Source organism: Telmatherina bonti (genome assembly GCF_933228915.1).
Source record: "Telmatherina bonti genome assembly, chromosome: 15".
Taxonomy (NCBI): Eukaryota; Metazoa; Chordata; class Actinopteri; order Atheriniformes; family Telmatherinidae; genus Telmatherina; species Telmatherina bonti.
The window spans coordinates 36788857-36802848 of record NC_136613.1 but is presented as its reverse complement, the minus strand read 5'-3'; the positions used below and the strand labels follow the sequence as shown (position 1 = coordinate 36802848).

The following is a 13992-nucleotide window of genomic DNA, read 5'->3' as shown; positions in this document are numbered from 1 at the left end:
AGAACCAGAATCGGAATCAGAACCAGCTGTTTGGACAGAATCAAAACCAGCACCAGCTGTTTGGTCAGAACCCGAACCAGCTGTTTGGACAGAATCAGAACCAGCTGTTTGGACAGAATCAGAATCAGAACCAGCTGTTTGGTCAGAACCAGAACCGGAACCAGCTGTTTAGACAGAACCAGAACCAGAACCAGCTTTTTGGACAGAATCAGAACCCGAACCAGCTGTTTAGACAGAATCAGAACCAGCACCAGCTGTTTGGTCAGAACCAGAACCAGCTGTTTGGACAGAACCAGAACCAGCACCAGCTGTTAGGTCAGAACCAGAACCAGCTGTTTGGACAGAATCAGAACCAGCTGTTTGGACAGAATCAGAACCAGCACCAGCTGTTTGGACAGAATCAGAATCAGAACCAGCACCAGCTGTTTGGACAGAACCAGAACTAGCTGTTTGGACAGAATCAGAACCAGCACCAGCTGTTTGGACAGAATCAGAATCAGAACCAGCTGTTTGGTCAGAACCAGAACCGGAACCAGCTGTTTAGACAGAACAGGAACCAGAACCAGCTGTTTGGACAGAATCAGAATCAGAACCAGCTGTTTGGACAGAATCAGAATCAGAACCAGCTGTTTGGTCAGAACCAGAACTGGAACCAGCTGTTTGGACAGAATCAGAATCAGAACCAGCACCAGCTGTTTGGACAGAACCAGAACTAGCTGTTTGGACAGAATCAGAACCAGAACCAGCTGTTTGGTCAGAACCAGAACCAGCACCAGCTGTTTGGTCAGAACCAGAATCAGAATCAGAACCAGCTGTTTGGACAGAATCAGAACCAGCACCAGCTGTTTGGTCAGAACCAGAACCAGCTGTTTGGTCAGAACCAGAATCAGAATCAGAACCAGCTGTTTGGACAGAATCAGAACCAGCACCAGCTGTTTGGTCAGAACCAGAACCAGAATGTTTGGTCAGAACCAGAATCAGAATCAGAACCAGCTGTTGGGACAGAACCAGAACCAGCACCAGCTATTTGGTCAGAACCAGAACCAGCTGTTTGGACAGAATCAAAACCAGCACCAGCTGTTTGGTCAGAACCCGAACTAGCTGTTTGGACAGAATCAGAACCAGCTGTTTGGTCAGAACCAGAACCAGCTGTTTGGACAGAATCAGAACCAGCTGTTTGGTCAGAACCAGAACCAGCTGTTTGGACAGAATCAGAACCAGCACCAGCTGTTTGGACAGAATCAGAACCAGCTGTTTGGACAGAATCAGAACCAGCACCAGCTGCTTGGACGGAATCAGAATCAGAACCAGCACCAGCTGTTTGGACAGAACCAGAACTTGCTGTTTGGACAGAATCAGAATCAGAACCAGCACCATCTGTTTGGACAGAACCAGAATCAGAACCAGCTGTTTGGACAGAATCAGAACCATCCCCAGCTGTTTGGACAGAATCAGAATCAGAACCAGCACCAGCTGTTTGGACAGAACCAGAACTAGCTGTTTGGACAGAATCTGAATCAGAACCAGCACCAGCTGTTTGGACAGAACCAGAACTAGCTGTTTGGACAGAATCAGAATCAGAACCAGCACCAGCTGTTTGGACAGAACCAGAACTAGCTGTGTGGACAGAATCAGAATCAGAACCAGCACCAGCTGTTTGGACAGAATCAGAACCAGCTGTTTGGACAGAATCAGAACCAGCACCAGCTGTTTGGACAGAACCAGAACTAACTGTTTGGACAGAATCAGAACCAGCACCAGTTGTTTGGACAGAACCAGAACTAGCTGTTTGGACAGAACCAGAACCAGCTTTTTCGACAGAATCAGAACCAGCACCAGCTGTTTGGACAGAATCAGAATCAGAACCAGCTGTTTGGTCAGAACCAGAACCGGAACCAGCTGTTTAGACAGAACCAGAACCCGAACCAGCTGTTTGGACAGAATCAGAACCAGAACCAGCTGTTTAGACAGAATCAGAACCAAAACCAGCTGTTTGGTCAGAATCAGAATCAGCTGTTTGGTCAGAACCAGAACCGGAACCAGCTGTTTGGATAGAACCAGAACCAGCACCAGCTGTTTGGTCAGAACCAGAACCAGCTGTTTGGACAGAATCAGAACCAGCACCAGCTGTTTGTTCAGAACCAGAGCCATCTGTTTGGACAGAATCAGAACCAGAACCAGCTGTTTGGACAGAATCAGAACCAGCACCAGCTGTTTGGACAGAATCAGAATCAGCACCAGCTGTTTGGTCAGAACCCGAACCAGCTGTTTGGACAGAATCAGAACCAGCTGTTTGGACAGAATCAGAACCAGAACCAGCTGTTTGGACAGAATCAGAATCAGCACCAGCTGTTTGGACAGAATCAGAATCAGAACCAGCTGTTTGGTCAGAACCAGAACCGGAACCAGCTGTTTAGACAGAATCAGAACCAAAACCAGCTGTTTGGACAGAACCAGAATCAGAACCAGCTGTTTGGACAGAATCAGAACCAGAACCAGCTGTTTGGTCAGAACCAGAACCAGCACCAGCTGTTTGGTCAGAACCAGAACCAGCTGTTTGGTCAGAACCAGAATCAGAATCAGAACCAGCTGTTTGGACAGAATCAGAACCAGCACCAGAATGTTTGGTCAGAACCAGAATCGGAATCAGAACCAGCTGTTTGGACAGAATCAAAACCAGCACCAGCTGTTTGGTCAGAACCCGAACCAGCTGTTTGGACAGAATCAGAACCAGCTGTTTGGACAGAATCAGAATCAGAACCAGCTGTTTGGTCAGAACCAGAACCGGAACCAGCTGTTTAGACAGAACCAGAACCAGAACCAGCTTTTTGGACAGAATCAGAACCCGAACCAGCTGTTTAGACAGAATCAGAACCAGCACCAGCTGTTTGGTCAGAACCAGAACCAGCTGTTTGGACAGAACCAGAACCAGCACCAGCTGTTAGGTCAGAACCAGAACCAGCTGTTTGGACAGAATCAGAACCAGCTGTTTGGACAGAATCAGAACCAGCACCAGCTGTTTGGACAGAATCAGAATCAGAACCAGCACCAGCTGTTTGGACAGAACCAGAACTAGCTGTTTGGACAGAATCAGAACCAGCACCAGCTGTTTGGACAGAATCAGAATCAGAACCAGCTGTTTGGTCAGAACCAGAACCGGAACCAGCTGTTTAGACAGAACCGGAACCAGAACCAGCTGTTTGGACAGAATCAGAATCAGAACCAGCTGTTTGGACAGAATCAGAATCAGAACCAGCTGTTTGGTCAGAACCAGAACTGGAACCAGCTGTTTGGACAGAATCAGAATCAGAACCAGCACCAGCTGTTTGGACAGAACCAGAACTAGCTGTTTGGACAGAATCAGAACCAGAACCAGCTGTTTGGTCAGAACCAGAACCAGCACCAGCTGTTTGGTCAGAACCAGAATCAGAATCAGAACCAGCTGTTTGGACAGAATCAGAACCAGCACCAGCTGTTTGGACAGAATCAGAATCAGAACCAGCACCAGCTGTTTGGACAGAACCAGAACTAGCTGTTTGGACAGAATCAGAACCAGCACCAGCTGTTTGGACAGAATCAGAATCAGAACCAGCTGTTTGGTCAGAACCAGAACCGGAACCAGCTATTAAGACAGAACCGGAACCAGAACCAGCTGTTTGGACAGAATCAGAATCAGAACCAGCTGTTTGGACAGAATCAGAATCAGAACCAGCTGTTTGGTCAGAACCAGAACTGGAACCAGCTGTTTGGAAAGAATCAGAATCAGAACCAGCACCAGCTGTTTGGACAGAACCAGAACTAGCTGTTTGGACAGAATCAGAACCAGAACCAGCTGTTTGGTCAGAACCAGAACCAGCACCAGCTGTTTGGTCAGAACCAGAATCAGAATCAGAACCAGCTGTTTGGACAGAATCAGAACCAGCACCAGCTGTTTGGTCAGAACCAGAACCAGCTGTTTGGTCAGAACCAGAATCAGAATCAGAACCAGCACCAGCTGTTTGGTCAGAACCAGAACCAGAATGTTTGGTCAGAACCAGAATCAGAATCAGAACCAGCTGTTGGGACAGAACCAGAACCAGCACCAGCTGTTTGGTCAGAACCAGAACCAGCTGTTTGGACAGAATCAAAACCAGCACCAGCTGTTTGGTCAGAACCCGAACTAGCTGTTTGGACAGAATCAGAACCAGCTGTTTGGTCAGAACCAGAACCAGCTGTTTGGACAGAATCAGAACCAGCTGTTTGGTCAGAACCAGAACCAGCTGTTTGGACAGAATCAGAACCAGCACCAGCTGTTTGGACAGAATCAGAACCAGCTGTTTGGACAGAATCAGAACCAGCACCAGCTGTTTGGACGGAATCAGAATCAGAACCAGCACCAGCTGTTTGGACAGAACCAGAACTTGCTGTTTGGACAGAATCAGAATCAGAACCAGCACCAGCTGTTTGGACAGAACCAGAATCAGAACCAGCTGTTTGGACAGAATCAGAACCATCCCCAGCTGTTTGGACAGAATCAGAATCAGAACCAGCACCAGCTGTTTGGACAGAACCAGAACTAGCTGTTTGGACAGAATCAGAATCAGAACCAGCACCAGCTGTTTGGACAGAACCAGAACTAGCGGTGTGGACAGAATCAGAATCAGAACCAGCACCAGCTGTTTGGACAGAATCAGAACCAGCTGTTTGGACAGAATCAGAACCAGCACCAGCTGTTTGGACAGAACCAGAACTAACTGTTTGGACAGAATCAGAACCAGCACCAGTTGTTTGGACAGAACCAGAACTAGCTGTTTGGACAGAACCAGAACCAGCTTTTTCGACAGAATCAGAACCACCACCAGCTGTTTGGACAGAATCAGAATCAGAACCAGCTGTTTGGTCAGAACCAGAACCGGAACCAGCTGTTTAGACAGAATCAGAACCAAAACCAGCTGTTTGGTCAGAATCAGAATCAGCTGTTTGGTCAGAACCAGAACCGGAACCAGCTGTTTGGATAGAACCAGAACCAGCACCAGCTGTTTGGTCAGAACCAGAACCAGCTGTTTGGACAGAATCAGAACCAGCACCAGCTGTTTGTTCAGAACCAGAGCCATCTGTTTGGACAGAATCAGAACCAGCACCAGCTGTTTGGTCAAAACCCGAACCAGCTGTTTGGACAGAATCAGAACCAGCTGTTTGGTCAGAATCAGAACCAGCACCAGCTGTTTGGACAGAATCAGAATCAGCACCAGCTGTTTGGTCAGAACCCGAACCAGCTGTTTGGACAGAATCAGAACCAGCTGTTTGGACAGAATCAGAACCAGAACCAGCTGTTTGGACAGAATCAGAACCAGCACCAGCTGTTTGGACAGAATCAGAATCAGCACCAGCTGTTTGGTCAGAACCCGAACCAGCTGTTTGGACAGAATCAGAACCAGAACTAGCTGTTTGGACAGAATCAGAATCAGCACCAGCTGTTTGGACAGAATCAGAATCAGAACCAGCTGTTTGGTCAGAACCAGAACCGGAACCAGCTGTTTAGACAGAATCAGAACCAAAACCAGCTGTTTGGACAGAACCAGAATCAGAACCAGCTGTTTGGACAGAATCAGAACCAGAACCAGCTGTTTGGTCAGAACCAGAACCAGCACCAGCTGTTTGGTCAGAACCAGAACCAGCTGTTTGGTCAGAACCAGAATCAGAATCAGAACCAGCTGTTTGGACAGAATCAGAACCAGCACCAGAATGTTTGGTCAGAACCAGAATCGGAATCAGAACCAGCTGTTTGGACAGAATCAAAACCAGCACCAGCTGTTTGGTCAGAACCCGAACCAGCTGTTTGGACAGAATCAGAACCAGCTGTTTGGACAGAATCAGAATCAGAACCAGCTGTTTGGTCAGAACCAGAACCGGAACCAGCTGTTTAGACAGAACCAGAACCCGAACCAGCTTTTTGGACAGAATCAGAACCCGAACCAGCTGTTTAGACAGAATCAGAACCAGCACCAGCTGTTTGGTCAGAACCAGAACCAGCTGTTTGGACAGAACCAGAACCAGCACCAGCTGTTAGGTCAGAACCAGAACCAGCTGTTTGGACAGAATCAGAACCAGCTGTTTGGACAGAATCAGAACCAGCACCAGCTGTTTGGACAGAATCAGAATCAGAACCAGCACCAGCTGTTTGGACAGAACCAGAACTAGCTGTTTGGACAGAATCAGAACCAGCACCAGCTGTTTGGACAGAATCAGAATCAGAACCAGCTGTTTGGTCAGAACCAGAACCGGAACCAGCTGTTTAGACAGAACAGGAACCAGAACCAGCTGTTTGGACAGAATCAGAATCAGAACCAGCTATTTGGACAGAATCAGAATCAGAACCAGCTGTTTGGTCAGAACCAGAACTGGAACCAGCTGTTTGGACAGAATCAGAATCAGAACCAGCACCAGCTGTTTGGACAGAACCAGAACTAGCTGTTTGGACAGAATCAGAACCAGAACCAGCTGTTTGGTCAGAACCAGAACCAGCACCAGCTGTTTGGTCAGAACCAGAATCAGAATCAGAACCAGCTGTTTGGACAGAATCAGAACCAGCACCAGCTGTTTGGTCAGAACCAGAACCAGCTGTTTGGTCAGAACCAGAATCAGAATCAGAACCAGCTGTTTGGACAGAATCAGAACCAGCACCAGCTGTTTGGTCAGAACCAGAACCAGAATGTTTGGTCAGAACCAGAATCAGAATCAGAACCAGCTGTTGGGACAGAACCAGAACCAGCACCAGCTGTTTGGTCAGAACCAGAACCAGCTGTTTGGACAGAATCAAAACCAGCACCAGCTGTTTGGTCTGAACCCGAACTAGCTGTTTGGACAGAATCAGAACCAGCTGTTTGGTCAGAACCAGAACCAGCTGTTTGGACAGAATCAGAACCAGCTGTTTGGTCAGAACCAGAACCAGCTGTTTGGACAGAATCAGAACCAGCACCAGCTGTTTGGACAGAATCAGAACCAGCTGTTTGGACAGAATCAGAACCAGCACCAGCTGCTTGGACGGAATCAGAATCAGAACCAGCACCAGCTGTTTGGACAGAACCAGAACTTGCTGTTTGGACAGAATCAGAATCAGAACCAGCACCATCTGTTTGGACAGAACCAGAATCAGAACCAGCTGTTTGGACAGAATCAGAACCATCCCCAGCTGTTTGGACAGAATCAGAATCAGAACCAGCACCAGCTGTTTGGACAGAACCAGAACTAGCTGTTTGGACAGAATCTGAATCAGAACCAGCACCAGCTGTTTGGACAGAACCAGAACTAGCTGTTTGGACAGAATCAGAATCAGAACCAGCACCAGCTGTTTGGACAGAACCAGAACTAGCTGTGTGGACAGAATCAGAATCAGAACCAGCACCAGCTGTTTGGACAGAATCAGAACCAGCTGTTTGGACAGAATCAGAACCAGCACCAGCTGTTTGGACAGAACCAGAACTAACTGTTTGGACAGAATCAGAACCAGCACCAGTTGTTTGGACAGAACCAGAACTAGCTGTTTGGACAGAACCAGAACCAGCTTTTTCGACAGAATCAGAACCAGCACCAGCTGTTTGGACAGAATCAGAATCAGAACCAGCTGTTTGGTCAGAACCAGAACCGGAACCAGCTGTTTAGACAGAACCAGAACCCGAACCAGCTGTTTGGACAGAATCAGAACCAGAACCAGCTGTTTAGACAGAATCAGAACCAAAACCAGCTGTTTGGTCAGAATCAGAATCAGCTGTTTGGTCAGAACCAGAACCGGAACCAGCTGTTTGGATAGAACCAGAACCAGCACCAGCTGTTTGGTCAGAACCAGAACCAGCTGTTTGGACAGAATCAGAACCAGCACCAGCTGTTTGTTCAGAACCAGAGCCATCTGTTTGGACAGAACCAGAACCAGCTGTATGGACAGAATCAGAACCAGCACCAGCTGTTTGGTCAGAACCCGAACCAGCTGTTTGGACAGAATCAGAACCAGCTGTTTGGTCAGAATCAGAACCAGCACCAGCTGTTTGGACAGAATCAGAATCAGAACCAGCACCAGCTGTTTGGAAAGAACAAGAACTAGCTGTTTGGACAGAATCAGAATCAGAACCAGCAACAGCTGTTTGGACAGAACCAGAATCAGAACCAGCTGTTTGGACAGAATCAGAACCAACACCAGCTGTTTGGACAGAATCAGAATCAGAACCAGCACCAGCTGTTTGGACAGAACCAGAATCAGAACCAGCTGTTTGGACAGAATCAGAACCAAAACCAGCTGTTCGGACAGAATCAGAATCAGAACCAGCACCAGCTGTTTGGACAGAACCAGAACTAGCTGTTTGGACAGAATCAGAATCAGAACCAGCACCAGCTGTTTGGACAGAATCAGAACCAGCTGTTTGGACAGAATCAGAACCAGCACCAGCTGTTTGGACAGAACCAGAACTAGCTGTTTGGACAGAACCAGAACCAGCTGTTTGGACAGAATCAGAACCAGCACCAGCTCTTTGGACAGAATCAGAATCAGAACCAGCACCAGCTGTTTGGACAGAACCAGAACTAGCTGTTTGGACAGAATCAGAATCAGAACCAGCACCAGCTGTTTGGACAGAATCAGAACCAGCTGTTTGGACAGAATCAGAACCAGCACCAGCTGTTTGGACAGAACCAGAACCAGCTGTTTGGACAGAACCAGAACCGGAACCAGCTGTTTAGACAGAACCAGAACCCGAACCAGCTGTTTGGACAGAATCAGAACCAGAACCAGCTGTTTGGTCAGAATCAGGATCAGCTGTTTGGTCAGAACCAGAACCGGAACCAGCTGTTTGGACAGAACCAGAACCAGCACCAGCTGTTTGGTCAGAACCAGAACCAGCTGTTGCGACAGAATCAGAACCAGCTGTTTGGACAGAATCAGAACCAGCACCAGCTGTTTGGTCAGAACCAGAACTAGCTGTTTGGACAGAACCAGAACCAGCTGTTTGGACAGAACCAGAACCGGAACCAGCTGTTTAGACGGAACCAGAACCAAAACCAGCTGTTTGGACAGAACCAGAACTAGCTGTTTGGACAGAACCAGAACCAGCTGTTTGGACAGAACCAGAACCGGAACCAGCTGTTTAGACGGAACCAGAACCAAAACCAGCTGTTTGGTCAGAATCAGAACCAGCTGTTTGGTCAGAACCAGAACCGGAACCAGCTGTTTGGACAGAACCAGCTGTTTGGACAGAACCAGCACCAGCTGTTTGGACAGAACCAGAACCGGCTGTTTGGTCAGAATCAGAACCAGCTGTTTGGTCAGAACCAGAACCAGCCCCAGCTGTATTGACAGAATCAGAACCAGCACCAGCTGTTTGGACAGAATCAGAATCAGAACCAGCACCAGCTGTTTGGACAGAACCAGAATCAGAATCAGCACCAGCTGTTTGGACAGAATCAGAATCAGAACCAGCACCAGCTGTTTGGACAGAATCAGAACCAGCTGTTTGGACAGAATCAGAACCAGCACCAGCTGTTTGGACAGAACCAGAACTAGCTGTTTGGACAGAACCAGCACCAGCTGTTTGGACAGAATCACAATCAGAACCAGCTGTTTGGTCAGAACCAGAACCGAAACCAGCTGTTTGGTCAGAATCAGAATCAGCTGTTTGGTCAGAACCAGAACCGGAACCAGCTGTTTGGACAGAACCAGAACCAGCACCAGCTGTTTGGTCAGAACCAGAACCAGCTGTTGCGACAGCATCAGAACCAGCACCAGCTGTTTGGTCAGAACCAGAACCATCTGTTTGGACAGAATCAGAACCAGCTGTTTGGACAGAATCAGAACCAGCACCAGCTGTTTGGACAGAATCAGAATCAGAACCAGCACCAGCTGTTTGGACAGAACCAGAACTAGCTGTTTGGACAGAACCAGAACCAGCTGTTTGGACAGAACCAGAACCAGAACCAGCTGTTTAGACGGAACCAGAACCAAAACCAGCTGTTTGGTCAGAATCAGAACCAGCTGTTTGGTCAGAACCAGAACCGGAACCAGCTGTTTGGACAGAACCAGCTGTTTGGACAGAACCAGAACCGGAACCAGCTGTTTGGACAGAACCAGCTGTTTGGACAGAACCAGAACCAGCCCCAGCTGTTTGGACAGAACCAGCACCAGCTGTTTGGACAGAACCAGAACTAGCTGTTTGGTCAGAATCAGAACCAGCTGTTTGGTCAGAACCAGAACCAGCCCCAGCTGTTAGGACAGAATCAGAACTAGCTTTTTGGACAGAATCAGAATCAGAACCAGAACCAGCTGTTTGGACAGAATCACAATCAGAACCAGCACCAGCTGTTTGGACAGAACCAGAACTAGCTTTTTGGACAGAATCAGAATCAGAACCAGAACCAGCTGTTTGGACAGAATCAGAACCAGCTGTTTGGACAGAATCAGAACCAGCACCAGCTGTTTGGACAGAACCAGAACTAGCTGTTTGGACAGAACCAGAACCAGCTGTTTGGACAGAATCAGAACCAGCACCAGCTGTTTGGACAGAATCAGAATCAGAACCAGCTGTTTGGTCAGAACCAGAACCGGAACCAGCTGTTTAGACAGAACCAGAACCAGAACCAGCTGTTTGGACAGAATCAGAATCAGAACCAGCACCAGCTGTTTGGACAGAACCAGAACTAGCTGTTTGGACAGAACCAGAACCAGCTCTTTGGACAGAACCAGAACCGGAACCAGCTGTTTAGACGGAACCAGAACCAAAACCAGCTATTTGGTCAGAATCAGAACCAGCTGTTTGGTCAGAACCAGAACCGGAACCAGCTGTTTGGACAGAACCAGCTGTTTGGACAGAACCAGAACCAGCCCCAGCTGTTTGGACATAATCAGAACCAGAACCAGCTGTTTGGACAGAACCAGCACCAGCTGTTTGGACAGAACCTGAACCGGCTGTTTGGTCAGAATCAGAACCAGCTGTTTGGTCAGAACCAGAACCAGCCCCAGCTGTTTGGACAGAATCAGAACCAGACCCAGCTGTTTGGACAGAATCAGAACCAGAACCAGCTGTTTGGACAGAATCAGAACCAGCACCAGCTGTTTGGACAGAATCAGAATCAGAACCAGCACCAGCTGTTTGGACAGAACCAGAACTAGCTGTTTGGACAGAACCAGAACCAGCTGTTTGGACAGAACCAGAACCAGAACCAGCTGTTTAGACGGAACCAGAACCAAAACCAGCTGTTTGGTCAGAATCAGAACCAGCTGTTTGGTCAGAACCAGAACCGGAACCAGCTGTTTGGACAGAACCAGCTGTTTGGACAGAACCAGAACCGGAACCAGCTGTTTGGACAGAACCAGCTGTTTGGACAGAACCAGAACCAGCCCCAGCTGTTTGGACAGAACCAGCACCAGCTGTTTGGACAGAACCAGAACCGGCTGTTTGGTCAGAATCAGAACCAGCTGTTTGGTCAGAACCAGAACCAGCCCCAGCTGTTAGGACAGAATCAGAACCAGCACCAGCTGTTTGGACAGAATCACAATCAGAACCAGCACCAGCTGTTTGGACAGAACCAGAACTAGCTTTTTGGACAGAATCAGAATCAGAACCAGAACCAGCTGTTTGGACAGAATCAGAACCAGCTGTTTGGACAGAATCAGAACCAGCACCAGCTGTTTGGACAGAACCAGAACTAGCTGTTTGGACAGAACCAGAACCAGCTGTTTGGACAGAATCAGAACCAGCACCAGCTGTTTGGACAGAATCAGAATCAGAACCAGCTGTTTGGTCAGAACCAGAACCGGAACCAGCTGTTTAGACAGAACCAGAACCAGAACCAGCTGTTTGGACAGAATCAGAATCAGAACCAGCACCAGCTGTTTGGACAGAACCAGAACTAGCTGTTTGGACAGAACCAGAACCAGCTCTTTGGACAGAACCAGAACCGGAACCAGCTGTTTAGACGGAACCAGAACCAAAACCAGCTATTTGGTCAGAATCAGAACCAGCTGTTTGGTCAGAACCAGAACCGGAACCAGCTGTTTGGACAGAACCAGCTGTTTGGACAGAACCAGAACCAGCCCCAGCTGTTTGGACATAATCAGAACCAGAACCAGCTGTTTGGACAGAACCAGCACCAGCTGTTTGGACAGAACCTGAACCGGCTGTTTGGTCAGAATCAGAACCAGCTGTTTGGTCAGAACCAGAACCAGCCCCAGCTGTTTGGACAGAATCAGAACCAGACCCAGCTGTTTGGACAGAATCAGAACCAGAACCAGCTGTTTGGACAGAACCAGAACCAGCTGTTTGGTCAGAACCAGAACCAGAACCAGCTGTTTGGACAGAACCAGAACCAGCTGTTTGGTCAGAACCAGAACCAGAACCAGCTGTTTGGACAGAACCAGAACCAGCTGTTTGGTCAGAACCAGAACCAGAACCAGCTGTTTGGTCAGAACCAGAACCAGAACCAGCTGTTTGGACAGAACCAGAACCAGAACCAGCTGTTTTAGGCCCGAAGCAGAACGTGTGACCCCTGACCGCCGCAGCATCATTAGAGCAGATGTAACCCTGTAAACCCGTTATTTTTTAGCTGGTTTACGTCACACCTGAATGTTTCTAGCCTTACTGGGAGGAAAAATGCTCTGATATTAATTAGATACTTTTTTATTTATTTGGACATAAATTTTTATTTATTTATCTGGTGTAACTGGTTTGTTCTGGAAATACCAGAAAACGAGCAACACTGTCAAACAAAACCCAAAGAAAACAGTTAGCTTTAGGCTAGTTTGGGCAAAACAGCTCACTTGTCGAGGAGAAAGCCACAACTTCAGCGTTCCTTTTAAAACCTTCGTCCTGGGGAAGGCCGACCCCCCCAGCCGACTCTCCATGGGACTGGACTGCCTTTGTCTCTTTCTCGGCGATGGTGGAAATGGCTCCTGCGCTGCTGCATGTTTCTAAATGACAGATTTTCCATCTTGCTGGAGTAGAGAGCCTCTCCTGCTGTCTCTCCGGTGTCTCCATCGCAGTTTGCTGGCTCACAGGGAACACACTTTAGTTTTCACACCTTTTGTCCCTTACCAGCAGCTGTAGTTTCAAGATGGCCGACTGTCCTGCCGCTTCCATACTAGCTGACCCGTCATGTGTACAAACACAATATGGCCTCCGCTATACAGACAATCTGAACAACGACAGGCTCATTACTTCAACTTTCTGCATGTCTGTCGTCCCTCCAGGAGCAGTTTTCTGAGGATTGCCTGTTTAAAGAGAAGCTGGAGGAGAACCACTACACCACCTACTCATCCTACTCTCACCCAGGAAAATACCTGGCTCTGTCCCACAAAGGACAGCTCCGGAGGGGCAGCAGTGTTAACGCCAACCGATCCTGCACACACTTCCTACCCAGGAGTCTGAGATGACCCACAAGCCTTAGTCTCTGTTTCTTCCAGGCGACCCTCCTACCTCTCCTACAGTTCGGTTTAATCTGATTAATGCCGTCCGTAATGGATCCTCCTCTTTTTTTCAAGCATTTGAGGCAGAACTGCCTGAAAATATCCAGCAGCAAGACAACAGGCGCTCAAAGCAAAACCTTTATATGCAGTTCCAGCTTCTGAAACAAGAGTAGAAGTTCAAACTGCTGGTTCAGACACATTGCTGCTGAATAAACCTGAAAAACCGACAGTTGATTTTTTTTATTTGAGAAAATCTAACTTGTGATATAGTCTGTAGAGTTGGTTGTAATGGACATTTTTCACATGGTCTGCTGTTTAAAAAGCAAAGTAAAAATTGCCAATACTGTAGAATCACAAATTAAATTGAATTGGCACCAAAAAATGGTTAAAAAACTAATGGAGAGAAAAGCCTATCATCCCAGCCCTGGTGAGCGTACTCCAACGTAACTTGTTCCTCTTTAAGATCCAGTAGGTAATGTTCGTCAGACACGTGTTCCTCTGGGTGAAGCGGTTCCTCGTCCTGATAGTAGTCTATACATTCTGTAATCATGAACAATAAGAAATCTAGT

At 47.8% G+C, this 13992-nt stretch overlaps 1 protein-coding gene across 1 annotated transcript in view; it reads left to right on the top strand.

Annotated features, from left to right (window-relative positions):
- Positions 1–13071: 13071 nt before the first annotated feature.
- tmprss3a (transmembrane serine protease 3a) overlaps positions 13072–13992 on the top strand; it is a gene marked incomplete at both ends in the record, with an annotated part of 33480 nt that continues 32559 nt past the window's right edge. Inside the window, 2 exons of the mRNA XM_079254786.1 lie at positions 13072–13116; positions 13208–13379. Coding sequence (XP_079110912.1) covers positions 13072–13116; positions 13208–13379 — 217 coding nt within the window. The remainder of the gene's footprint in view (positions 13117–13207; positions 13380–13992) is intronic.